This window comes from Xenopus tropicalis, chromosome 8 (genome assembly GCF_000004195.4).
Source record: "Xenopus tropicalis strain Nigerian chromosome 8, UCB_Xtro_10.0, whole genome shotgun sequence".
In the NCBI taxonomy this organism is placed as follows: Eukaryota; Metazoa; Chordata; class Amphibia; order Anura; family Pipidae; genus Xenopus; species Xenopus tropicalis.
Window position 1 is genome coordinate 102,885,278 of NC_030684.2, and position 27,577 is coordinate 102,912,854.

The window sequence follows — 27,577 nt, forward strand, 5'->3', positions numbered from 1 at the left end:
CGAGACAACAAAGATTTGTCGCGCGGCGAATAATCTCCCCGTGTGTCACTGCCCTTAAGCAATTATCAGAACTGATTTGTTTATATTTTTGCCATATTACTACCAATTTTTTTCCAGGTAGGAGTGAGCCATATGGGGCTTGTATATGGCTAGAATTTCACATTGGAATCTCCTGTCAACTATCAATCTTGCTTCAAGCTCACTTCTGCCTAGAAAAAAACTGTAGAGAAATTTGTACTTCATATATACTGTTTATATCACAGAATATTTTTGGTAGACAAATAGGGTTGCCACCTTTTTTTGCCGACAATACTGGCCTTGGGGTTGAGGTAGGCAGTGATGTCTTTTGGAGGTGGGTGTGATGACATAACAGGACAGGGAAGTAGGTGGATGGGGCAGGGCAAGGACGTGCCTTTGCTTAAAAGTTTTTGATTGGACATGGAAAGGGTCAGCGAAAGGCAAATACCTTGCTGGTAATTTAGTTATAACAGCACTGGCCCTCGATGATAATTAACTGGCTAGGGCAGTTAAATACCTGCCTGGTAGCAATTCTATAGATATATTAAGTTATTCTACCTTTTTGGCAGTTTTTAATTAAGCTGTATAACATATAAAACATGTTCTTGTAGAAAATATCTAGTTTGACAATAATAAAATGCCACATATTCTCTTCTCTGGTAGAGTTTTACAGCTTAGCAAATAACTAATCTGACACTGATTGTGCTGTGTTTAAATAGAACATCTGAAAATCATGTTTGACTATTTCTGTAACCAAATGCATTACACATTTCATTTTCATTGTATACCTGTTGTGTGTGTTAATACATAAGAATGTATTTGTTTTAGATTGAACACAATCAGTGGTAAAGCCATGATTGCCAAAAGTGTAAGCTTTTTATAATGTGGAACATATGAAAAGTTTTTTTTTTTTTAACATATTTGAGTTTTTGTTTAATTATTATTTTGTAGGATACTTTGTAGGATACCTAATATTGCCTTATCAGTATTAAAATATCCATTATACAGAAATGTTGTCACTATATAAAAGCAGTCTCATACGTTTTGTTTTGTATACACCCAGACGGATACACAGAACCATCTGGCTTGGAAGAGCAGAGAAAATACAAAATATCTGAAGACGAACTTATTAGTGCCATAAAAGCAAAGGAAGGAACAAAAGGGTTTTCTTCTGAAACAAATGAAGAAAAACAGTCTTATAGTTTTAATGTGGAAAAACAGGATTTTACAGTCTTGCCTACGCGAGATGCACCTGCACCACTTGATATGGAAGGTTCCAGCACAGAATCAGGTGACTCTGAAATAGAACTAGTGTCAGAAGATCAGGTGGGAGCAGAAGAGGCCATGCAGTCTGCATACATGACCTTCAGTCACATTGGTGGACCTCCACCTTCACCTGCCTCTCCTTCCATACAGTACAGTATACTTAGAGAGGAACGTGAAGCTGAACTGGATAGTGAACTCATCATTGAATCATGTGATGGTTCATCAGCTTCAGAGGAAAGTCCAAAAAGAGACCAAGACTCCCCCATGATGAAACCAATGATTATGGACATCATAGAAGAAGAAAATTTATCAAGAGCTGAAAGTTTTGATGCGTCAGACTTTGAATCGTGCAGTTTAAAAGAGAGAAAGCTGAACATGGAAAACCTGGCAGAGTCGGCTTGTTATTTAAAGGGTACATACCACACTGAAATAAGAGCAGATATGCCAAGCACTAAGAAAGAAGAATTGCTTCCACAGAAGAAATCACCAGAAGGTTCTGCTTACCAAAGTAAAGTCCTTGGAAAGACAAGTACACTGCCACTGAAGCCATTGCCATTTCTCAGTAAGAGAAAAGGTAACAAACTTTCTTTATTAAATATAAAATGTAAATTAAAAATGTGTTTTGCTTCTCTGGCCCAAAGGGCCTACAACTTGTTAGGGCTTTGGCACACGGGGGAGATTAGTCGCCAACGCGGGTGCCATCCCGCCGGCGACTTACATGTTCGCCGGCGGGATGGCGGGTCATGGCAACTCGGGGAGATTAGTCGCCCGCGAACAGGGAGTTTTGTCGCGGGCGACTAATCTCCCCCGTGTGCCAGAGCCCTAACAAGTTGTAGGCCCTTTGGGCCAGAGCCCTTACAGTACATATAGAATATGTTTGCCAAGATGCTTTAATCTTATTAATAGAGCTAAACAGGCCTACACTTCACACAGGTTAGTGCCTGCACTCCATTGGTCCACATTATTATTAAAAAAATTGGAAAAAGATTTTATTATATGTGAAAGAATTAAACTTTATATGGAAAGTTGCATGTCTCCCAAACATGGCAGTGCCAAGTATGTACAGTTTCATGGATATTCCTTGCATGTATAGACCAACATTTTATAGCAGTACACTACAGAATTGGTACCACAGTACCACACCGGACATTGGCATCTTTTAAACTGCAAGGCAAAAACTGGTACTAACAGCTAGTTCACCTCAGAAAACCATATATTTTTAGAAAGTAAACATTCTACAGAGTTTAAAATGAGTAAATATTTGTTTTCTCTTCCTATCTACCTGACTGAAACTTTTTTCAAAATTTTCAGTACTTGCACTTGATAGAATCTTATCTCCCACACGTCCTCTGATACAAACATAAACCGTCCTAAATGTGAATGCAAGGGGTCTCAGTTTAATTTCATCAAGTTTTTTTTATATTGAAATGTTTTAACAAATAAGCATTCAAGTTTGTTATACAGGTATGGGATCCGTTATACGGAAACCTGTTATCCAGAAAGCTCCGAATTATGGAAACCCTGTCTCCCATAGAGTCCATTTTAATCAAATAATTTATATTTTTAAAACTGATTTCCTTTTTCTCTGTAATAATAATACAGTTTCTTGTACTTGATCCCAACTAAGATATAATCATGCCTTAAACAATCCGGTTGGGTTTAATTCATGTTTTTTATGAAATTACAGAAAGATCCCTTATCTGGAATGCCCTTGATCGCAAGCATTCTGGATAATGGGTCCTATAACTGTAATTTAAAGTTTATTTGAATTAAAAAAAAACCTCTAAAATATACAAATTAAAAAATTGATTAAAAAGCCTCTGAGCTTGATTTAGAGAAATTAGATAGGCCATGCCTACAGAAAATATGCAGTGGAGGAAAATTAGCTTTACATTTTTTTAAAAAATATTTAAAAGGTCAGTGCTTATCCCATGAACCAAGCAAAAACAAATTCTTCTTAATTTTGTGATATAATATATTTGTGTCCTGTTCAACCCCCGTGATGGTGTGGTGTGAAGTGGTTTGAGACTTTTATTTCTTTTGGGAGGAGCTTGTGTCCATACAATACAGTGTATGCTCAAAAACTGGACTAAAATTAGGAACGCACTAAAATGAGGAATGTATATTTTTACTATATTTTCTTTGCCTTGACCAAATGTTTAGAAAACAGACTGCCAGCATTTAAATTGCTGTTGGCATACATAGCTGTTGCAATTACAATCTAAGCATTTCAGTAGCTATAATAGATAAAGGCATGCAGGCAATTTTAATTAAATACATTTGTAACACGAGGCATGTTTTGAGTCAGTGAAACCTAATTGATGATCACATATTGTTTACAATAATTTAATATAAACAGTTTCCCAGGATACATTAAATTTAATGGCAGATAAAGTGTTCTGGGTCATCTAATTTGCCCATGCTATAGCTGTATTAAAAAGATCAGGCTGTTATTTTAATTCTCATTCGGAACATCCCATGCCTATTGTTCTAATATCTACTAGGAACAAAGACTTTTTAGCTTGTCATTGTCTGTCTTTGTTTTTTAAACTAAATATATGGATTTGTCCTATGGAAAAAATAAATACATTTTGTAAATTTGTGAACCAGGTGTAGCTCCAGTTTTGGAGGATTTCCAAAATTGTTATGCTGTTGTTATGCTAATTCTCTCAGGATGCTTCCGCTCTAATTTAAGCTGGCCATCCAACGAACATTCGGATATTGATTGTAAGTTTAAATGCAATGATCTAAAACTAACATTCAGACTGAAATTGTAGGATAAAGCTCTAAAAATATCAAATTGGAAGATTTTCTGAACATTAAATAGTTGTCAGCAAGGATATTGTCAGATACACCTAAATTTTCTAACCTGCCCAGTCAACTAAACAACTGGTTGCCCACCCGGTCGGGAAATCGTAAGAAGCTATATTTCATATGATTATATCGGTGCATGTATGGCCAGCTTTAGTGATATAATGCCTTAGTTTCTACACAATAAAGACAATGTGCATCATTTAGAGCACTCATGTCAAACACAAGGCCCGCGGGCCAAATCCGGCCCGCCAGGCCTTGCAATGTGGCCCGCACTGCGCTGTCATAGGAGGCTTGTGATCTTGCGCCAATCTATTACGCATGCGCAGTACCGCCGCTCCCTAAGTCTTCGCCAGTGGCTCCTTCTGTCTTATGCCGCGGCAACAGGCCCTTTTATAAGGTTGCGCCCGTGCGTATGACGTCACACGTCAGCGACGAGGCGCAACCTTATAGTAGTGCCTGTTGCCGCGGCATAAGACAGAAGGAGCCGCCGACATCACAGGTCTGTTGGGGGTACTTTCTGTGGGGGCTCTGTGTGTGCGGGCTGGCTACTGTCTATGGGGGGTACTGTGTATGAGGCAATTGGGGGCACTTTGTGTGGGGGCTACTGTCTATGGGGGGTACTGTGTATGAGGCAATTGGGGGCACTTTGTGTGGGGGCTACTGTCTATGGGGGGTACTGTGTATGAGGCAATTGGGGGCACTTTGTGTGGGGGCTACTGTCTATGGGGGGTACTGTTTATGGGGGCAATTGGAGGCACTGTTTATGGGGGCAATTGGGGGTACTTTCTATGTGGGCACTGTGTGTGGGGTCTACTGTCTATGGGGGATACTGTGTATGAGGCAATTGGGGGCACTTTGTGTGGGGGCTACTGTCTATGGAGGGTACTGTTTATGGGGGCAATTGGGGGTACTTTCTATGGGGGCAATTGGGGGCACTGTGTGTGGGGGCTACTGTCTATGGAGGGGTACTCACTCATTTTAAATTCACATTTCTGGTTAACATTGTCAGTTTATGACTGTTCAGTAAACCATTCGGCCCGCGATTTAGGCTGGATTTTAGATTTTGGCCCCTTCTCTGATTGAGTTCGACACCCCTGATTTAGAGATATAATGCCTTCAGTTCTACACAATATAGACAATGTGCATCATTTAGAGATATAATGCCTTCAGTTCTACACAATATAGACAATGTGCATCATTTAGAGATATAATGCCTTCGGTTCTACACAATATAGACAATGTGCATCATTTAGAGATATAATGTCTTTGGTTCTACACAATATAGACAATGTGCATCATTGAAATCAGATGATTTTTTGTGTATTCAGGGGAATGTTTCTGCACATTTAATTTTCTGCTGGATTTGTATCCCTAGATAATTTTAACACTTCTATGGTATGCAGTAAGGGCAGGGTTAGCTTCTACCCCTTGTCGTTGAGCTCTTTACCTAGCTTCAATTGTGCAGCATTTCTTAGAGCACAAGTGCTTGTTAAATGAGTGCTAAAGAGTGTGCTCTTGCACTCTTTAGGGCTTTAGGACTTGCGTCCACTAAATGATCCCTATTATGCTTTAATTGACAGCTTGGCAGTGCCCTGCCCAACCGATATCTTGGCAAAATATGTCAGATATCTATTGACCAGGTTAGAAAATCTTGTGGGGTACTGCTTTGGCACATTGATGAAGTCCTTTCCTGACAGAACCCTCTAGATGCCTTTTTTTTACCGAAAAGTATTGGCCTATCCTGACTTGGTGGAAATGTGTAAGCCATCATAGCTTCATAGCCAGGCCCGGCTTTGTGGCGAGAAGACAAGGCTCCTGGGCCTAGGGTGGGACAAATTTAGGGGTGGTATGCTGCTCAGCAACCTGAACTTTGCTCACATACGGAGAACTGGTGACAGGACGCACAAAAACCTTCATCAGGTCCTGTCCCCAGTGCTCCGTATGTGAGATAAATGGATGTGCATGCGTGCGATCCTGAGCGAGGGGAGGGGGGCCTATGAGCACCATAATTAGAAGTACAGCATTGCATTTAGCAAGGCTTTATGCCATGATATAAAAGCATATTTTCAGCTGCAGGAAACGTGGCCAAAGCATTTCTAGAAATCACGGAACATCTGTTCTAATCAACCAAAAAAGGATAGTTTTAATAAGATTTGTTAACTTGATTTTGTGGTTTTGTTACAGTCTTTTTTCTCTCTTCAACCTGAAAGCTTTACTGACTTTTTGTTGCTAGGATTTTTGATTATAGCAATCATAAGTGCTTTGAATGATTTTGAATATTATTTTTAGACAAGGTCCAGGCTGCAGTGATCATGTGTGGATTGTTATAATGTAATAGGGGATTTAATGCCATGTTTGGGTGGGGCAGAGATAAATATTTGCATTTGGAAAAAACAGTATTTGTAAGGGACATTTTTGTGGTTATAATAGCTACTTAAAATAATGTTTCCCCACTTTCCTCTTAAATACCATCTTTAAGCACTAAGGTTAGAAAGGGGACTGCCAAGTCCCAGGTCCAGCAATACAATTCTGTATTAACTTTTCTTGCAGACAGTCAGTTTTATTAGGAGACAGTTATCTTGTCATTTTGTATATTTGTGGAATCTAGTAGGAAACCGGATTACCTTGTGGATACACATGCAGTCACAGGAAGAAAATACTAACTGCATTGTGCAGATTCCCCAGGTCTGAACTGAAGTCAGGACCACAAAGCAACAATGCAACCTCTGAGATGCAATTTATGTTGGGTTCCAGTTATCTCCTATATTGTAAACAAATATGTGCAGAATTCCATTAAATTTTATTCTTGTCATAGCCAGAATGGAAACTCTGCCCAGATACTGTACTCAACCTTTTTATAATTGGTAATAAAAGTGCCAGCATTTTGCTAACCCTGGAATCTGGAAGCAATTGCTCATAAAATTGTTATTTTTATCTTCCACATCCCATGTAACTTGAATAAGCTCACACTTCCAGGAATTGTGCAAAAATTATTTTTTTTCCACCGTTTACTTTCTTGTCAATTAGCAGTTCATTATCTTTCATTAACGCTGTTAAATCTCAGAAGGATTTTTTATGGCTTATTAGCTTTTAGGTGTTTGCTTCCAATGCAAAGCAATGCCACCATAAAATGCTTGTGGAATTAAATATTACAATATGCATATCAGTGTGCAAAGAGAATGTTTTGTACTGGGGACTAAATTGCAGGATTCAGTGGTGTGAACTAACAGCTGTAATGCAAGGCAAAGGTGGCCCCTGTGGTATTCTATAAAAAGAGCAAACATTTGGGAATTCAGTCTTGGTAAAGAAGGGGTGTTAGCTGGGGCAGCCATAGTACAGCCAATGATTTGAAGGTGTTGTTGTCTACAAACATGACAGCTTCTTAAGCAGTGGCATAACAACAGAGAAAGCAGGGACGACAGCGGGGCCCAGATCTTGGGGTCTGCTTCCGCCAATTTTTTTTCCTGCTTCCTCCAGTGGTTTAAATCTCTGCTCAACGCCAGCTCATTACTCCACTGTTCTGAAGAAAACAGTATTTGCACCTGGAGTACAATTCTACAGTACAGAATAATTTGACCCTTATCAGAGTTGTGGTCAATAGTGTGGTTTGAAGTGCGGCTCTTAAACCTTGCCAGGTATAAGAAACTTAGAAGTTTGCTCACCTCCTTTATGCAGCAAGTGCAAGTTGTAGTTTTTGGAAGTAAATGACATCCAGGCTGGAAGCAGAGCCAGGATTCCCTAGCTCTGTGCATGCTGTTACGCACTGTTTATCAGAGCAGACTGGATGGGCACACGGGTACTCGATGGTACAGTAAGTACCAGCAAGTTGCTACAAACTTATGTGGCCAAAAGTTCATTTTGTGAATAACAGCAATGTGTCCTCAGTTTTATGCCCAAACTAGAGTATGTTAATAAATGAGCCCTACTTTATCACATCACATGTTTTGTACTTGTTGGTATTGTCCACTGGTTAGTGCAGTTTTTGCATGGCAACACTACTATAAATGCCAGCCCTGTGAAAGGTATGTACTTCGTCTCACATGGCAGAATGTACAGGCCAGAATTTAAAGGGTTTTTCTTAAAGGAAGCCTGTACCCCCAGAAGGAATACTTAGTCAATATAGTTTATCATTTTAAGTGGCCTATTAAAAAATCTTAGCTAACTGGAATATATAAATATCAGTATTATTGCCATTTTACATATCTTCCCTTGATCCACCATTTAGTGATGGTCTGTGTGCTCCCTCAGAGATCAACTGACAGGAAATAATGCAGCCCAACTGTAACAGGAAGTAGTGTGGGGTAAAAGACAGCCATTCATTGGCTGATGTGACCTAGCATGTATGTGTGCCCTTTGTTTGTTTGCACTGTGAATAGTATGATCCCAGGGGGTGGCCCTTAGTACTTAAAATGGCAATTTTCTATTTAGGAGTACCCATTGGCACATACTTCTAAAAAAGTATATTTTTATGTAAAATGGTTTATTTAGATAAATCAGGGTTTAAAATATGAGCTGTTTTATGCAATATATTTATAAAAAATGCATTGTTCAGGGGTATAGTATGGGAAGCACAAGATACTACCAGATATAAAGAAAAATATACATTTCTGCTTTCTCTGCTGCCACAAGAGATGGAACTTTCTGTGATATTCAGAACCCCCTCATACTGTAAGTACAGTCGTTTATTAAATCTTAACCCAGGGGCCTAGGTGATGGTAATTAACTATTATTTTCAGGGTAGATTTGCAGAACATTTTCAGTCTAGTTCAGGAACCCTGACACTATTGATTGCTTGGGAAAGCATTATCGATAATATAACACATCACACAAACTCATGACATGATTGTGTTTTTGCAAGACAGTAGAAGAGGCCAAAGAGCAGTGAGATGGAGGAGTGTGTCGTGACTGCTTTCCTGTGCGGGAGGGAGATCCTCTTGCCTGAAGGGCATAAAGGAGCCATAAAGCCATTACAGTGACATGATCGCTTCAGTCAATACCAGAGAAATCTCTTAGACAAGATGCTCTGTCTCCTGTCTCTCCTGTGAGTGATTGAGCTGTGCTTACTGAATATACCCTAAGGGCAAAGAGACGAGCTGGGTGCATCGAGTAGCGGATACAGTGTACCTGCAACAGCTACCTCTCACTGGCCTTACTCTGGGTTTCTTTCTCTAGGATTTACCATAGGGCAAACACAACCAAAGGCTAAATCTGTTGTTTAAAGGAGAAGGAAAGGCTAAGTCACTTGGGGGTGCCAAAATGTTAGGCACCCCCAAGTGACTTAGAGCGCCTACCTTGTACCCCGGGCTGGTGCCCCTGTACGGAGGGAACAGCACCAGCCCGGGGCACCTGTAGACACCGCTTCCTCCTTCCTTTGCGCGCTGCCGGCGAAATCCGCCGTCCGGCGCATGCGAGGAGGAAGGAGGAAGCGCCGGCAGCTACCCCGGGCTGGTGCTGTTCCCTCCGTACAGGGGCACCAGCCCGGGGTACAAGGTAGGCGTTCTAAGTCACTTGGGGGTGCCTAACATTTTGGCACCCCCAAGTGACTTAGCCTTTCCTTCTCCTTTAAGTCCCATCCACTATTTTTCTATTCTATTTATAAATGAAATTACTGTGGGAGACAATAGTACTAATGTGCTCGTAAGTATTAATATGTTTTTAAGCTATGATTATGCAATGCAGGGTATATGTAGTTGTACAAATATAAGAAACATAATAGGTTTGAGACACTATTCTGTTGATCACAGACCTTTTCCATATGAGCTGTGGAGCAGCCATGTCTCCACCTAGAGTGTGAATGAGAGACCTACAGCCAATTAACCTTTAGGGCTCCTCTGCTGCAGAAGGTTCCCCCTTATAAAGGCACATGAGCTACCTGTGGCCTCCAGATATAACTGAACTACATTTTCTTGCATCCTTTGTCATAAGTAGTAGTTCAACAAGATCTCAAGAGCTGTAGGTTTCCCATCACTTGCTTTTAACTTTTCCATGTACTTTACAAACTATGCCAATAAAGAACAGACTCTCAGGGAGCAGATTTATGAAAAATCTAATTGTTTTGCTGTTGATTCATTTTTAATGATCCAGTTCAGTTATCAAAGCATTTTCCCACTTCACCTATTTTAACCAGAAAAAAAACCCATGCTGCCCTGAATATTGCATCTGCTCAAAATTGTATTTATTGTCCAAGGTGATATAGAGGTGTGAGAAGATTTGTGAGAAGCTCAGGCAACTTAGAAAATATTTTTAACATGTCTTTAATCAATTGTTTGAAAGTTATGAATGCTGGGATTTTTTTTTTTTTTTTTTCGTTTTAAAAAAACTCCCATTTTATTTCACTGGTGATAAGAAATCAAAGAAACTGACATTTTCCCCTAAACCTCTTTTAAATAAGTAGAGCCTCAGGTCCTTTTCCAGTTAATTATGTGATGTTTTTTGATCTGGAGGGATGCATTAAAGTAACAACTGTTGTAAATAATGATGTTGCCCTCAAGTGGTCATTCATGGAATAGTTTTTTTCTCTTGAAGCAGCTCTGGGAAGGAGGATTGCTTGTTTTGAGCCACTGCTTTGCAGATGGATCGCGTCTGGGCCGCCGGGGCCTACCAGGTTTACTCCCAATTCCCCAGCGGTCCAGTCCGACCTTGCCCCATCATGCCAAAGTCCTGCCCATTATGCACCCAAACCCTGCCTGGTCCTCTATGAGCACCACCCCCTTTGTGACCCATAAATCACACCTTTGCACTTCTTGGACGCCCTTTCTGCCATTGGGCCTGTGATTGAAATACTTCATGTACCCTCCTGATGGAGGCCCTTTCCAACCTAAAGTGAAAAAATGCTCTATTTATGAGTAGCCATTACATTTACATTATTTTTCTTGTTGAGAATCTAAGAATATTTTGATCTCAGCAAGAAAGCTTTTTTGCATGTCATTTTACTTATGGAAAAGGATTACTATGTAGGATTTTTACAGAGCCTATGACCCAAGGTGGACATGAGATCCCCTGCTTACCTGTATCTGCTTTCTTTCTTATTTCATATAATAATTAGATAAAACAGAGGGGGCATTATGAATATGAGCAGAAGTGCATATAAGCTCCATTAAGAGCATAGAAGTGTATATTTGGATCTTAATCTTCATTCATAGAGTTGGTTAAAGTTATTAAGCCTCTTTAAAAAGTTGGAGCTGAAAAGGCTATAAATTGATCACTGTAGCTCCCTGGGTTTTTAGTAATGTGCATGTCTCCTCTATGTGGCAAAAGTTTGGGAGGCAGGTGATCTATTGTTAAACACTCCATTCACCTCCAAATCACCCACTTGTGTATTACTCTAAACCAGGAGTCTTCAGCCTTTTTTACCTATGAGCTACTACATTAAAATTTAAAAAGAGTTGGGGAGCAACACAAGCATGGAAAATGTACCCAGGGGTGCCAAATAAGGGCTGTGATTGGCTATTTTGTAGCCCCTATGTGGACTTACAGCCTACCTAAGGCTTTGTTTCAAAGTACATCTGTTTTTATGCAACTAAAACTTGCATCCAAGCCAGGAATTCAAAAATAAGCACCTGCTTTGAGGCCACTGTGAGCAACATCCAAGGGGTTGGTGAGCAACTCGTTGCTCCTGAGCCACTGGTTGTGGACCACTGCTCTAAACTAGGGATGCACCGAATCCACTTTTTTGGATTCTGCCTAACCCCTGAATCCTTTGTAAAGGATTTGGGCAAATCCTAATTAGCAAATGCGAATTAGGTTTTGGAAGGGTTACATGTGAGCAGTGAAAAATTTTCAATTTCCGTGTTTACATGACAAAAAGTCACATGACTTTTTGGATTTGGATTTGGTTCGGCCAGGACCATGAATCTTGGCAAAATACTGAGCCGAATCCTGGATTCGGTACAGCCCTACTCTAAACTATACCCAAGGTTATCATCTTATTTTGATTTAAGCTTTTTTTTTGTAGTCCAGCCATTCCCCTCTTAAATTTTAGATTAAAGGAAATTCAAACTTTCCAAATAATTTTGGTTCAGAGATGGCACTTCTGAGCACTTTAGCAACTTATCCAAAATTAGAGAAAATATGTCCAAAACTTAACACAGATAGGAGGAGGCTCAGGTGCTCCATCCTGAGACTTCAACTAGGGGAGCAGATATAACCATATATTGGTAGTTCTCAAGGTAGATGTGTAAATATTAAGTAGAAGTCAGATGTAGCCTTACATATTTCGTGTTCTCACAATATATACTCATAGCATAAGCAGGGGCGATTCTGAACCTATCGCCGCCTGAGGCGGCTCCTGGATGCCGCCCCCCCCCCCCCCCCCGCTCCCCAGCGCTTACCTTCTGAGCGCAGGAGCGGGTCCGGGGGCGGTGAGATCGCTAGTGCAGAGAGCGCACTGAAGAGCCGAATTTCCGGTTTAAAAACCGGAAAGTCGGCTCTTAAAGTTACCAGGAGCGGCTTTTTGCCGCCCCTGGTAACTGGGGCGCTTCTGCCGCCTGAGGCGAGTTTCTCAACTCGCCTAATGGCAGAAGCGCCCCTGAGCATAAGTCTAGACAACAGGTGAAGACTGGTATTCAAAATGGGCTCTGGCATTTGTTACACAGAGGCCCAAACAGCCTCCCACCAGCCCACTAAATAGTGACTGTCTTTTTTGCCAGAATCAGCAGATTGCCAGCCCAGGCCTGACTGAGAACGCAAAATGCATATGGCTACCTCCGACTGTGATACTTCAATATTGATTTTAAACATCTGCCTTGAGAATGGCTCGATAAGTGGCTGCTGTACAATATATGGTTGTATTTTTGTAACTGATGTTTTTTCTACGTTTTAAGTCTTACTCTTAATATAATGAAATTAACACTACACCACCACCTTCTGGTCAGTTCTGTTAACTGGTCTGACAGTAGAAAGTTTCAGAAGAAAGGAAGCCTCCTGATGTTGCTCTGCTTAGAAAAAAGAACAGAGAAGGATCATGTGACATTTTTTCTACTGTTAGCCAGTATATAAACACTGTCAATATTTTAACTGGAAAACAAATTATTGTAAATTGCAAGTGTTTTAGAAGAGCACTCTCAGAAATCCATTTGTTTGAAGGGTTTAACAATCAAGCAACTATTCAAGGCCAGTCACAAAGGTTTAGTGGATTTGCTTTTCCCACATAATTGTGCTCTCAGAATTTTACCAGAATGATCTGTGTCCTCTGATATAAAGAACCCACATTGCATCCTGATAAATACATAATCACAAATCAGGGGCAATTTCAGACTCTTGAATCCTGGGAAAAACTTAATGGAACCTAAAAACATCACCTGAAAACAGTCATATGGCAACCATAATGTGCCAGATACAACAGTGTTTTGCTATGTACTATTATGGCCTGTTCTTTTATAGGCCCCCTAGTAGTCTGTAACCAAACATAAAAATGCATAAGGGTCTGTCCTAAGGCAAAACATTTAGATTCAAACTACAGCTTTCTCTGCCATATCATGCCTCCTCCTCTTGAGTCTGGTCATTGGTCATTGCTGTTTCTATTATCATTATTATCCTCATAATTGGCTTTAATATAGACATGCTCTGCAGAGCTTTACTGCAGTGGTTCATCATTCACATGAGCCTCTGTCCCACAGATCTTATACTAGAACATATTCCTCCCAGCTATTATTTACCCAGCACTGTTCCCTTAGATCAATTCCTCCACTTGCCCCAAGTACAGGCACAACTGGAGATCAGCCATAGTGACCTGCTGCATCCTTTCCATTCTGTACTACGATTATCCCCTTAGCTCATTCAGGTGAGCAGCTGACCCAGGAGCCTAAAAGTAGGGTCAACACATCGAGTGGTTTAGATGCCCAGTAACAGTACATGTCAGAACAGGTCACCTTGTATTGTACATCCTACATATTCACATACTTTTACCCAGGAGCTTTTCTGGCTAAGTGTTCTAATATGGCCCAAACAGGAACATAATGTGGAGTGCAAAACACAGCAATAGAATGTGTTACTGCATTGTCAAATCAATGCTATATCTTCGTTCTGCAATTCTAGCCCAAACTGTGCCATAATCCCACTGGAGATGTACAAGTGTTAACAAGAAAGAAGCCTTGGTGGGAATGGTCCCTGTGGAAGAATAAATGCTGGTGTTGCCATGGAGAAGCAGTCTGTCTGCACTCTAAATCAATAATTTTGCTTTGCCCTCATTACTAGGAGCTAAAAATAACCATTCCTCTCTTTTTTGTTAATCCCAACTAAAATATGCACAAAGAACCCAGTAAACTGTCTTAACAGAAAAAAGAAAATAAAAAATCATAAGGCTTTGGATTTGGATCAGGGCCTTATGGACTTTTTGTTGTTGAATTAAAAAGAGATGCTTAGAAATGTTTACTATAGAAATGGGGATATTGCTGCTGTCAAGGTAGAGCACTGATACATGTGACTTTGAAATCAGCCGGGCCCTTGTCCTCGCTGTAATGGTTCTAAGTGTATCATACCAAACTGATGGGCTCACAGAGCAATTCTGCCAGATTTTAAAGAACATGTTAAGATAATTTGCAGATTTTGAAAAGAAAAACTGGCACTTACTGCCTTAACTTCTGACCAGTAAATGTGTGGGAAGTCCACAAGTCCCCAGATACCTATGGGTCATCAGCTCACAGTAACACAAACAAAGAAAAGTGCCCTTACAGAGGTAGCGTGGTTACAAGAATGTCAAATGTCTTTTAATCACATTAAAAACTATTTGTCAAGCGCTCCTATATTAAAAAGTCTGCATTTTGCAATCCTTTATTTCACAGACAGATGTCACTGAGGTTGGTCTAGGGGGAGTATTTCTTTTTTTTGGGGAGTCAGGTTTTGACCTGGACAGCATGGTTTTTTAAGCGGCTGTCTGGGTCAAAACCTTTTGCCCAGTTTTCAAAATTCCAAAAACCGGACTGAAACCCTCGGAATTGCATCTGACGGACAGAATTAACCTGGCGGTTTGCTTGATGATGTAATCACGCATGCCCCTTTGTCCGGGTTTAAAGCTCGGCAAAGGTGGCAACCGTAATATATATATCATAATCAAAAAGTAAGGTGCACACTGAGGACCTTTTTGAACAAAGATTGATATGTTTTATAGTTTTTGAAGTATTTTGTAATGGAGTGCTGAAAACAACTAGTAAACTGTGTGTGTATATATATATATATATATATATACAGTATACTAGTCGTCCAATATACATAAACACATGATCAGTTGAAAGCACTCACGGCTCGGTATACTTCAAAATATCAAAATAAATTTTATTGCTCCACACTCACATCAACATCAACGCGTTTCGATCCACAGGGGATCATCGTCAGGATGATAAACAGAAGTGTCCAATGTTTAACTAGTATACACAACCAATCATTTTACACAATCAATTAAACATGATAATACAGTCATGGCCAAAATTGTTGGCACCCCAGAAATTTTTCCAGAAAATCAAGTATTTCTCATTTCTCTTGTGTGTATTGGAACAGGACAAAAAGGGAGGGAAAAAAGCAAATTGGACATAATGTCACACAAAACTCCAAAAATGGGCTGGACAAAATTATTGGCACCCTTAACTTAATATTTGGTTGCACACCCTTTGGAAAAAATAACTGAAATCAGTCACTTCTTATAACCATCAATAAGCTTCTTACACCTCTCACCGGGAATTTTGGACCACTCTTCCTTTGCAAACTGATCCAGGTCTCTCTTATTGGAAGGGCGCCTTTGCCCAACAGCAATTTTAAGATCTCTCCACAGATGTTTAATGGGATTTAGATCTGGACTCATTGCTGGCCACTTCAGAACTCTCCAGCGCTTTGTTGCCATCCATTTCTGGGATATGTTTGGGGTCATTGTCCTGCTGGAAGACCCAAGATCTCAGACGCAAACCCAGCTTTCTGACACTGGGCTGTACAGTGCGACCCAAAATCCTTTGGTAATCCTCAGATTTCATGATGCCTTGCACACATTCAAGGCACCCAGTGCCAGAGGCAGCAAAACAACCCCAAAACATCATTGAACTTCCACCATATTTCACAGTAGGTACTGTGTTCTTTTCTTTGTTGGCCTCATTCTGTTTTCGGTAAACAGTAAAATGATGTGCTTTACCAAAAAGCTCTATCTTGGTCTCATCTGTCCACAAGACGTTTTCCCAGAAGGATTGTGGCTTACTCAAGTACATTTTGGCAAACTGTAGTCTTGCTTTTTTATGTGTCTGTGTCAGCAGTGGGGTCCTCCTGGGTCTCCTGTCATAGCGTTTCATTTCATTTAAATGCCGACGCATAGTTCGCGCTGACACTGATGCTCCCTGAGCCTGCAGGACAGCTTGAATTTCTTTGGAACTTGTTTGGGGCTGCTTATCCACCATCCGGACTATGCTGCGTTGCAACCTTTCATCAATTTTTCTCTTCCATCCACGCCCAGGAAGATTAGCTACAGTGCCATGGGTTGCAAACTTCTTGATAATGTTGCGCACTCTGGACAAAGGCAAATCTAGATCTCTGGAGATGGACTTGTAACCTTGAGATTGTTATTTTTCCACAATTTTGGTTCTCAAGTCCTCAGGCAGTTCTCTTCTCCTCTTTCTGTTGTCCATGCTTAGTGTGGCACACACAGACACACAATGCAAAGACTAAGTTAACTCCTCTTCCTTTTTATCTGCTTTCAGGTGTGATTTTTATATTGCCCACACCTGTTACTTGCCCCAGGTGAGTTTAAAGGAGCATCACATATTATTTATCCACAATTTTGAAAGGGTGCCAATAATTTTGTCCAGCCAATTTTTGGAGTTTTGTGTGACATTATGTCCAATTTGCTTTTTTTCCTCCTTTTTTTGTTCTGTTCCAATACACACAAAGGGAATAAACATGTGTATAGCAAAACATGTGTTACTGCAATACTTTTCTGTGAGAAATACTTGATTTTCTGGAAAAATTTCTGGGGTGCCAAAAATTTTGGCCATGACTCATGCCCTCCCATATTAAAGGGGAACAAACATGCTAATTTCTTATCCCAAATACATCTTTTCATTCGAAAGTGATTAAAAGTTAAAAGAGTGATTATAAGAGGGCATGAATTTGGACATATTATCATGTTTAATTGATTGTGTAAAATGATTGGTTGTGTATACTATTTAAACACTGTGGAGCAATAAAATTTATTTTGATATTTTGAAGTATACCGAGCCGTGAGTGCTTTCAACTGATCATGTGTATTTTTTGGTGAGCACCCGGCGTGTGGCTCTGGAGTGGTGAGTGCCGTCAACGGAACAGATATATATATATATATATATATACTGTATATATATATATATATAAGAGAGAGAGTTTAAAAGGCACTCACCCAAATAAAAGGCAAGAAAGGCCCAGGTGCTGGTGCAGAGCAGTTATATTATGTGCAAATTTAATGGTCAACTTTTACCATTAATGCACATAATTTAAGTCCCATGAGCGCTCTGTGTTCTACATGCTGATATATATATAGTTTGTATTTTGGATCATTTTTTCATCACAGGGCCCTAGTTGCCACAAATGTTTTGCATCTCTATAAATAGCAATTTGTATTATGATTCTTTGCAGGGACACATTATGCAATGTGCTTCTGTTTTTCAATTATATTAAGTGTAAAATATTTTTTTTTAAATAATATTGTTCCAGTATATAAAATATATTTATGTAGTTTTATTTTTTAGCCACCATAAATGAGTTATGTAGCCATATTTGCCCACTAGATGGAGCATATGCAAACAGTGTTTTTTTCTATTCACAGAAGTAGCTTGCCATCCTGGCTCTGTGCTGTGACAAAAAATAAATGGGTTCATTGTATGTATGTATGTATAACTTTATTTATAAAGCACCACAAGGGTATGCAGCACTGTACAGTCTTACAGAATACAAAATTACACACAGGGAGGACAAGTGATATAATAAATAAATACAATAAATACATATATGTATATATATATATATATATAAGTGCCATGTGGTATGAGACACAGTAGGAAGGAGGTCCCTGCCCCGTAGAGCTTACAATCTAAGTGGTTGGGTAACATACAGGCACAAACTAGAAGGTAAGAGTGCACCAGGTATGGGCATTTGCCCTTAAGCGCAGGACTGGGCAAAATAATGTTTTAGTGCTCCAGAAGGTAACAGCTGAGCTTTTTCTTAAGGAGAGTGGGTGAGTTTTCCCTTCGGAGGGATTCAGGGATAGAGTTCCAGAGGTAAGGAGCAGCGAGATAGAAAGGTTTAAGACGAGAGAGTGCAATGGGTGTGGATGGTGTAAAAAGACGGAGGCTCTGAGAGGAGCGGAGGAGACGACCAGGAACATGTAGGGAGACCAGTGAAGAAATGTAGTGAGGAGCAGAGGAGTGAAGGGCTTTGAATGTCAGCAGAAGGATTTTGTAAGCTATCCTTTGCTTAACAGGCAGCCATGCAAGAGAGCTTAATTGAGGCTGAGCAGGTACCCTCTTCGGAGAGAGCAGGAGGATCCTGGCAGCTGGTTAACAGGAGATTGCAGTAATCTAAGCGGGAAAGGATAAGGTCATGGATTAGTGTTTTAGCTGTCACTTGTGAAAGAAAGGGGCGTATCTTGGCAATATTGCGGAGGAAAAAGCGACAGGTTTTGGCAGTGTTATCAATATGGTTAGAGAAGGAGAGGGACTGGTTAAAGATAACCCCAAGGCAGCGTGCAGAATTTACAGGGTTGATGGTCATGCTATCAATAGTAATGGTGAAAGGAGGAGGAGGGCCAGGTTTGGGCGGGAAGACCATGAGCTCTGTTTTAGCTAGGTTAAGTTTGAGCTGGCGTTGGTTCAACCAGGAGGAGATAGCCAGGAGGTTACCAATCTGGGTTTGAACATCAGCAGTTAGTGCAGGGGTGTCTAAATATATCTGGATGTCATCTGCATATAAGTGATATTTAAGACCAAAAGAAGAAATAAGGTCTCCTAGAGAGAGAGTGTACAGGGAGAACAGCAGGGGACCAAGCACAGAGCCCTGAGGCACCCCCACACTGAGCGGAACCGGGGTAGAGGATTTGTTAGCAAGAGCGACCGAGAAGGAGCGGTTAGAGAGATAGGAAGAGAACCAGGATGCAGCCTGATCCCGGATACCCAGAGAATAGAGAATTTGCATAAGAATAAAATGGTCGACAGTATCAAAAGCAGAGGAAAGGTCTAGGAGAATGAGGACCGAGTAGCGTCCTTTGGCCTTGGCAGTCTGGAGATCATTTGCCACTCTACATAAGGCCATCTCAGTGGAGTGCGCAGGCCGAAAACCAGACTGCATAGGGTCCAGCAGATTATGGGTGCAGAGGAAGTTAGTGACACGAGAAAAGACAAGACGTTCCAGGAGTTTAGAGGCTAGGGGCAGGAGAGAGACGGGATGGTAGTTAGAAAGGCAGGATGGGTCCAGTGTAGCCTTTTTAAGGATGGATTTGACACATGCTTGTTTGAAGAGAGAGGGAAAAGTACCAGAAGCCAGAGAGGAATTGAATATGTGGGTAAGAGCTGGAGTAAGGGCAGGGGCACACTGTTTTAGTAGGGATGAGGGCATAGGATCCAGCGAGCAGGTAGTAGGCGGAGAGGATCGGAGAAGCTGAGAAACTTCAGACTCTGTTACGAGATTGAAGGAGCTGAATACGGAGAGAGGAGTTTTAGGAAGGTTGAGATTACTGGTATCTGAGGGTTGGGAAAATTGTTTGCGGATAGAATCGACTTTGCTTTTAAAGAAGTCAGCAAAGTCCTGGGGGTTGTGTTCAGATATGATTGATTCATTAGGTGAAGGATGAAGTAGCGCGTTAAATATGGAGAATAAGCGCCGCGGGTTTGATTTATTATTATTTATAAGTGTGTTATAGTATGCTTGCTTGGCCTGGGATAGGGCAGTATTGAGGCACACCATAAGGAATTTATAGTGGAGGAAGTTGGCTTTCACACGTGATTTCCTCCAAATGCGCTCAGCAGATGCACAGGAGCGCTGAAATCGCGTCTGAGGGTTAAGCCAGGGACGGGGATTGCGGGCACGACTGCGTTGGGGCTGCAGGGGGGGCACGGATGATAAAATAGAGTTGTAGGTATTTACCAGTAACTCAGGATCAGAGGAAGCACAGGAGGAGGAGAGGCTAGAACTAAGAGAGTTAGAGAGAGCAGTTATATCAACCATTCGCGTGTTGCGAATCAGGGTTTTAGGCTGAGAGTTAGAGGGAGAATGAGACACGTGCGAGATAGAAAAGGAGATAAGATGATGATCTGAAAGAGGAAAAGGCTCACTGTTAAATGTAAATAGATCTAGATTTTTAGAAAAGACCAGATCTAGAAAATGACCATCCTTATGAGTAGCTATATTAGTCCATTGCCGGAGATCAAAGGAGGAGGTTGTAGAAAGGAACTGGTGTCATTTCATCCCAGGATATTTAAACTCTTTTAATTTAAAACCAAAATGTTTTTTTTTCTCCTTTTTCATTTGTTGGTTTTATGGGCTCAAGAGTCACTGGTTTTTGTTCCTTGTTGCTGGGTATGATACACTGCATTATGTAGCTGGTATAGAGACAGACAATATGCTTATTATTTTCACAGCTATACACCTCCCCACCTGCAGTTCCCTGTCTTAAAGAGCAACACATGTATTGAACATACGCCCAAAAATCAGACCTTGTCTTAGAAATAATTCCTGACTATTCTTCCTGAAGGCAAAACTATAAACTCCCATATGTTATTGGGTATAAACTGATTTAAATGATCTAAATTTAAATCTAAATTGCCCTTATCATGCCTATGTTGCGTAACTATAGAGGAAGCAGACCCTGCATTTGTGTGGGGGTGGGGCGGGGAGCAGGCAGGCAGCAGATCACATTTGGTTAGCTGTGCACCGGGTCCCTCCAAAGATTTTTTGCAGGGGGCCTGGTGCAGACTAATTACACCCTAAACCTCACCCCGCTGCCTCCTCTCTCTACAAACGGTTGTGTCATCTTATTGCAGTGAGTGTATATATATATGCCTTGGTACACATTGGGGGGAAGAAAATACAAAATCTTACACTCACAATTTTGACTCACAGTTTTTCCAGAGAAAATGTAAAACAAACAACAGAAACAGAAAAACTGAATAGAACAGGGAAAAGAAACTGAGTAGAAATAAAAAGGATGATTAACCCCATTGACAATTCGAATTATTTAGTTTCCTGGATGATAACTATCCAATACAGGGTATGTAATAAGAAGAATGGGGACAACCAGATAAAAGGATGAAGGTCAGACTGGATTAGAACCTTGTGTTGCAATGTAATTCAAAGCAACTTTCCATTATAAATTAAAAAAATTTCAGTGTTTAAAGTTGAACCCTGTTATCAGAACTGCCACTATAGCTGCTCCGTTTTTTCTACGTCCCTTCCATGTCAGTACACATGGGCAGTATTGCCCTTCCCAGCCTGGAGGTAGGACCTATACCAAAGCCAATCAAAATTAATCCCTACCTATAAGCCCACCTGACTTCCTTCTCACCACTGTTATTTTTTGTCCTACTGGACAGGAGGACACCTCACCCATTTGTCTAGAAAGTGATTTTGATTCTTCATTTTGTCTTTTTATTTATTTATTTTTTTTATTCTGTGTGGACACAGAGGGGTGATTCCCAATACACATAATATGCACATTGCTGACTAGTGGGAAGAAATGCAAGTGTGGCAAACTGGTGCTTATTGGGAAGGTGTGGATATTCCCACATTCCTGCCCATGAGCCTCAGTGCACTGGGCCTGGGGTCTTGTGGCATCCTGCTGACAGTCACTGCTATCTGTTAAGGTACATGTGTTTCTCTGGGTCTCTTTGCTATTGCTGTTTGATATCTAAAGTTTTTATTGTGAAAAATAAAAGTCCTCTGAGCAGACACAGCAGGTATGGGTGCTCATTAATAAACCAGGTGCTTCCAGGACTGACTGGGGGTTGCACTGCTGTAGCAGTATGGTATCTCCTTCCTTTCTCACAGGCAGTCTGCACCTAATAAGCAACCTTTCTCCAGGGTTATAACTGAAGTTTGCATTTTGCTGACAAGCTAGTGTTATCTAGTTATCTAGTTATTGTTATCTAGTCTTGGTGCAGGTTGCTGCCAGCCTTGGCCCTTGGTGCATGTGACTGTTGGTCTTTGCTGTGGTCCTTGGCATATATGGCTGCCAGTATGTGTTGGGGTCTTTGTCGTGTGTGGCTGCTGGCCTGGGCTGTAGCCCTTGGAGTACGTGGCTGACAGTTTTGCCGTTTGGCGCAGGTGGTTGCGGTCTTTACTACAGTCCTTGGCCCATGTGGCTGCTGACCTTGGCTGCATTTCTTAGCACATGTGGCTCTCAACCTTTGCTATGGTCCTTGGGGTATGTGGCTGCTGACCTCTGCTTTTGCAGGCATGAATGCTGCCCCTTGCTGGAGCTTTTGTCAGGCATGGCTACTGGCCTTTGTTATAGCCGTTGGCTAGCAGGGCTGATGGTTTGGTTTTCTATGACCTTGCTTTAGTCTTGTGTGCTATGGCTTACTAGCAATGGCTGGTGTGGGGACAAGTGTTTTTGCAGAAGCAGTAACCATTAGTACATCAATGGTTGCATGTGTAGAGGTTGTCTTGAGAGTCAAAAGTTGCAAGCACAGTGTTAGCTTATATGCTATTGCTTGTGTGCTAGCTGTATTTTGCTCTGGTGTTTTGCATGAATGGAAGCTGGCATGTCCTCCAGTGCTTTGCTGGTGTTGTTGCATGCATGTTATCTGGCTGTGCACTGGTGAATTTCATGCTGGGTGGCTAGATTGTGCAGTACCTAGCATGAGCATTGGCTGGTTGTGCACCAGTGGTTACACGCATGATTGCCAGTTGACTCCAGTCATGGTAGATCAGCTAACCAGCCTACAATCAGCAAGTTGGTTGTACAGTTCCTGAACCTGGCACCAGCAACTTGGTGGTTTGGTAGCCTCTTGAAGTTAGTAGTTTCAGTGTGTGTTAGGTATGTTCTGTATCAGGCTTGGGCCCCCTGGTATGTCCTTTTACTATGGGACATCTTCACATTGCATCAGCTCTGTTCTTGGATGATCTTCTTCTGGTCTCTGGTTGTTGTTGAGGTTGACTGCTGTCAACGCTGTTAGCTGCTACCTGTGTGATGGGCTAAAAATGGAAGCTTTTATACAATTTTCAGAAATGTCATTAAAACCAAAGTTTTTCAGTGTGGTAGATTACAGTAGAAAGACATATTTAACAATTTTGTACTTACCAAGTATATATCATATTCTGCAGGACTGCATTTAGTTCTGATGCAGCCCCAGGCACAGTCCTCCCTGCCCACCCCCTTCCTTTAGTCCGTGCATGTGCAGATTGTCCTGCTGTGCTGCGCATGCGCCAGAGGATCACAGTATCCCCCCTCCTTTCAGATTTGTGAGGTGCATTTTTGAAACTCTTTATAAAAACCTAGCCTAGTTAGCACTTCGGTGAAAGACTTATTTGCCCATTTTGGATTCATCAGAATCCAAAAATATATGGTTTCCTGGGATTAACCCAGTGTTAGTAGAATTAAAACTATTAAACTTTTGTGCATACAGGAGATATGGGACTTTCCAAATGAGTCGCTTTGTTGATCTTTCTGTTATATATCCCTGTACAATAAAAAGAAATATGATTTTAGCTTTTGCAGAATGGGGATTTAGAAGGCTAAGGTTGTCCTGAAAAAATGCTTCTCCGCCTTACACATTGAGACGAAACAGAGTAGCGCAGTGGGGTTCACAGGCGACATCATGCACAGCTTAATCTTCTGCTGTAAGCAATTGGTGACACTGAGCATAGACAGCGGAAGACGATCTGAACTGCACATGCTCAATTTCTGCCATCTTTGTGTGAGATGGTACCTGTGCATCCTGCTGCTTCTTGTCATTATGTGAGGTGGATAGGGCATTTAACGGGGGGGGGGGGGGGGGGGGGAGGGGGGCTGTTTGGCTGTAAGTTCTTGGTTTTTCTGTGCTGTGGAGCAATATCTCCCATTCACTCCCATAATGTTCCCATTACTTTTTCATATCCAAGGGTATAAAAACTTGTTTTTTCTGTACTCTGACTCCGGAGTGCAGAATCTACACAGTTTGTGTCAAATAAACTTACACCTCAAGTGGTCTCCCGAAACTGAATTTCCACCACAATAGCACAAACCATAAAAAACAGCCCCAGACCAATATTCCTTTAGAGTTGGTGTTGCACATGAAGGTAGGTTATGTTCTCCTGGCTTCCACCAGACACGTCTGATAGACTGTTACATGTAAAGCATGATTTATCACTCTTGATTTTCACCTCTCCAGAATCCAGTGGCATAAATCTTTATAGCACTCCTGTAACTCATGACATAGCACGTGGAGGTGTTAGGCGTGTGCATGGTTGCTTACTTACAAGGCCCCCCTACAAGTGAAGTAAAAAGAAAGGAAAGGAGCAGTGGGTGGTCAAGCAGCTGATGAGGAGGGGGAATATTCCCCTGAAGATTATTAGGTCATAGTTATACTACTGACTACAGAGATGCCAAACCTTTAGACTGGTGCAATAAATTCAGTAAATAAAACATGGCTTTTCTAGCCATATTCATTTTTAGGGTTTAGTTATCTTTTAAATTGCAGTTCTACAGTGTATACATGAGCACTTTACTGTACCTTTAGTTTTTGTTGACCTCACTTCCTAATGTTTTTGATGATTCAACATTTACCATAGATGTTATTTCATCAGCATTCAGGAATACAGTGATTGCACTGTGATAATTATAGAATTTGGATCAGTGTTAGAGCCTGTGACAATAACAGTAATGCACTGTAGGGACATTTACTACTAGCTTTTACTTGCTATAAATGTATTATTGTTTTTAAATTTAAACTCTTTAAAAAGCAATGCATATGAGATGGGACAGCATCATTTCAGTGAATTTTCATACCTCTTAAAATTGAAAAAAGGATAGAGCTACAAATTGTTCAAAACTGTGTAAAATATGTTTTGCTGCCACCAGAATTAGTTTATACAAAGAATTTAAAGAAATAGCACAAGGGTAGTGTCAGACTGGGCCGGCGGGGCACTGGGAGAAAACCCGCTCCTTGCCCTGCCTGGAGATAGGGATAAGGTGGGCACAGGCAGCGGCAAGGGAACAAAACTACAGGGTGTGGGGTACATGTTGGGGAGGTGCAGCTGGGGGATTCGTCACCATGTGGGGGCCTCTGTGGCTAGGGTAGGGGGGCCTTGAGGTGGCAGCTGTGGTGCAGGTCTGGACTGGGAGTCAAAATAGGCCCTGGCATTCAAGTACACAGAGGCAAAAACAGCCCCCCCCCCATGTCTATGGCATCTTACAGCAGCCCCTCTGGCATTTGCCAGAACCCACAGATTGCCAGTCTGGGCCTGCCCTGGTGGGCCCCTGACACCCCACTCTGAGACTGCATAAGGGTGATAGCAGACACAGCCTGAAGGAAATGTCCTGTCCTGCAGGCAATCATTTGATGCACTTGCTATACTTACATGCAATTATAAATATATCTGTTAGTAACTATTATCTCTGACTTGTAATTGGAGTTCTCTTTTTTTTCTGGAAAAAGAGCTGTGGCTGCTAGCATTGTGGCTGTCAGAGGTTTAGAGAGTTGTAGTTCAGCAATATTTGGCAGCCAGCTGACCACTCTTCTTAAAAGATGATGGCTCAAAAAAAGAAAAGAGCAAATTCAGTAATAGAAGAATACATAGATGGGATGTGGGCACTGGAAGGCTGTACAGTTTCTGATACACTGATGCTTTACAGCCATAGATCAAATGCCTGCATTATGAAAACAGCTAAAACTGGAAAGCAGAAGGAGCATTCAAATGGATGCAGCTATATGTGTCACCCTTCAGTGCCGTAAAGCTAGCGGGCTAATGCTTTCCAATTAGGAGACAAGCGTGCATCCCTGTTCTAATGGTACATCTCTGAGGCAGTCACATCACCATGCTGATTTGCTGCAGTAAAGACTGCAGCGTCTCCAGCCTGCCCTCCCCAACCCCCCCCCCCCCCCCCCCCCGTTCTGCTTACAGCATCAGTCTGTAGCCAGTGCATGCGAGCAGCAGTGATACCTCACCTATTCATGCTTTGGAATGCTACAGCGGTAATACTCAGCCTCAGAACACAGCAGCACTCGTACGCAACAGCACCAAGATGCAGGCCAGCGCCGACTCAACCCGGATGGAATGTCTCTGGAGCAACTGGAAATGCCAGGGTATTTTATTCCAGCTTTTTAGCCTAGCTTAGCTGCACACAAAGAGCATGTCTGTATGTCACAGCAGAGCTTTCATCTATTTCATTCTATATGTCTGAATTCTCACCAGGGCTTTGATAGCGTTATCCTGCAATGTCACCCAGGCTTACAGTGTGCGGGGCCACGCTTGCATGTTGTCTGCTCTTTTTATTTTCTGCCTTTTCTGGGCATAATTTGTCATATGGAATTAAGCCTTAAAAATAATCGCTGATCGATGATATGGAAGAACAAAGCCAGGGGCTTATATTAAGGGGACTCCCTGGCAGAGGTGGCACGCCCATCGTAAAACCCATGTCTGTTAGCGACACAAAGAAACGAAAGCTACAAGCCCCATAGCAATAGTACTGGATATGGAACCTAATTGCCTGCTCCCTTAATGCCTCATTGTTGGGAAAATATTAGGGTAATGTGTTGCTTTTCTAAATGAGATTGTGTATATATACCCATGGATTGTATCTAGCTGTCCCTTTTAGTAATGGGAAGAAAAGGATTTCCTTCAATGATACAGTTCTTATTATAACATCTGGGTGTGGCCCCTGAGCCATCCCTCTGTCTGCTCTTCAGCCATTTTTTTTCTAAAATTACATTTTGCATTACCCTTTGTTTTTTCTCGAATATTCAGTGGTGCTGGAGAATCACATTGCTCTACACTCAATATTTACTAAAAAATATATGACTTCCCCTGCAAGTAAGGAGATGTAAGGTGAGGGCTAAACATGTTGTTTTTTACTCAGCCTTTATGTATATTAATATTTTAGTTTCTTATTGTGTAAAAAAAAAAAAAATAACAAGGCTGTCTGATAATATCTAAAAACAACATGTATTTTGCATTTAGAAAATCCCAGCTCTCTGCTATGTCTCCAGTGATTTAATAATTCAGTCTGATACCTCAGGTCTTTGGTATCCATGGTTACACTACCCATCATAGCAGCAGCTCTCCACAGAAATAACACATTTACCCTTTAGCTGCTGTAGGGGCCTAATGCAGAGCAAAGAAATGTATGTTTGTATAAATATGTATCCAACACTGAAATTGAAATGCTTATTAAATATGCATCCATGCTTTATTGACACTAGGTCACACTGAATCTAGTCTTTCCTCATAATGGGTGTCATATGTAGTTACTAACTACAACTCCCATCATTCTTGGCAGCCAACAGAGTAGTTCAGCAAAAAACAGAAGCTTGCAGGTTTAGATATCCCTGCTGGATACATA

The 27,577-nt window shown here is 41.3% G+C and overlaps 1 protein-coding gene across 2 annotated transcripts in view; it reads left to right on the forward strand.

Annotated features, from left to right (window-relative positions):
* rtn1 (reticulon 1) overlaps window positions 1-27,577 on the forward strand; it is a 91,522-nt gene that overhangs the window by 49,256 nt on the left and 14,689 nt on the right. The window contains 1 exon segment of one of the 2 annotated variants that reach the window (NM_001085350.2): window positions 1,082-1,858. In NM_001085350.2, the coding sequence (NP_001078819.2) occupies window positions 1,082-1,858 (777 nt within the window). 2 annotated transcript variants of the gene reach the window in all.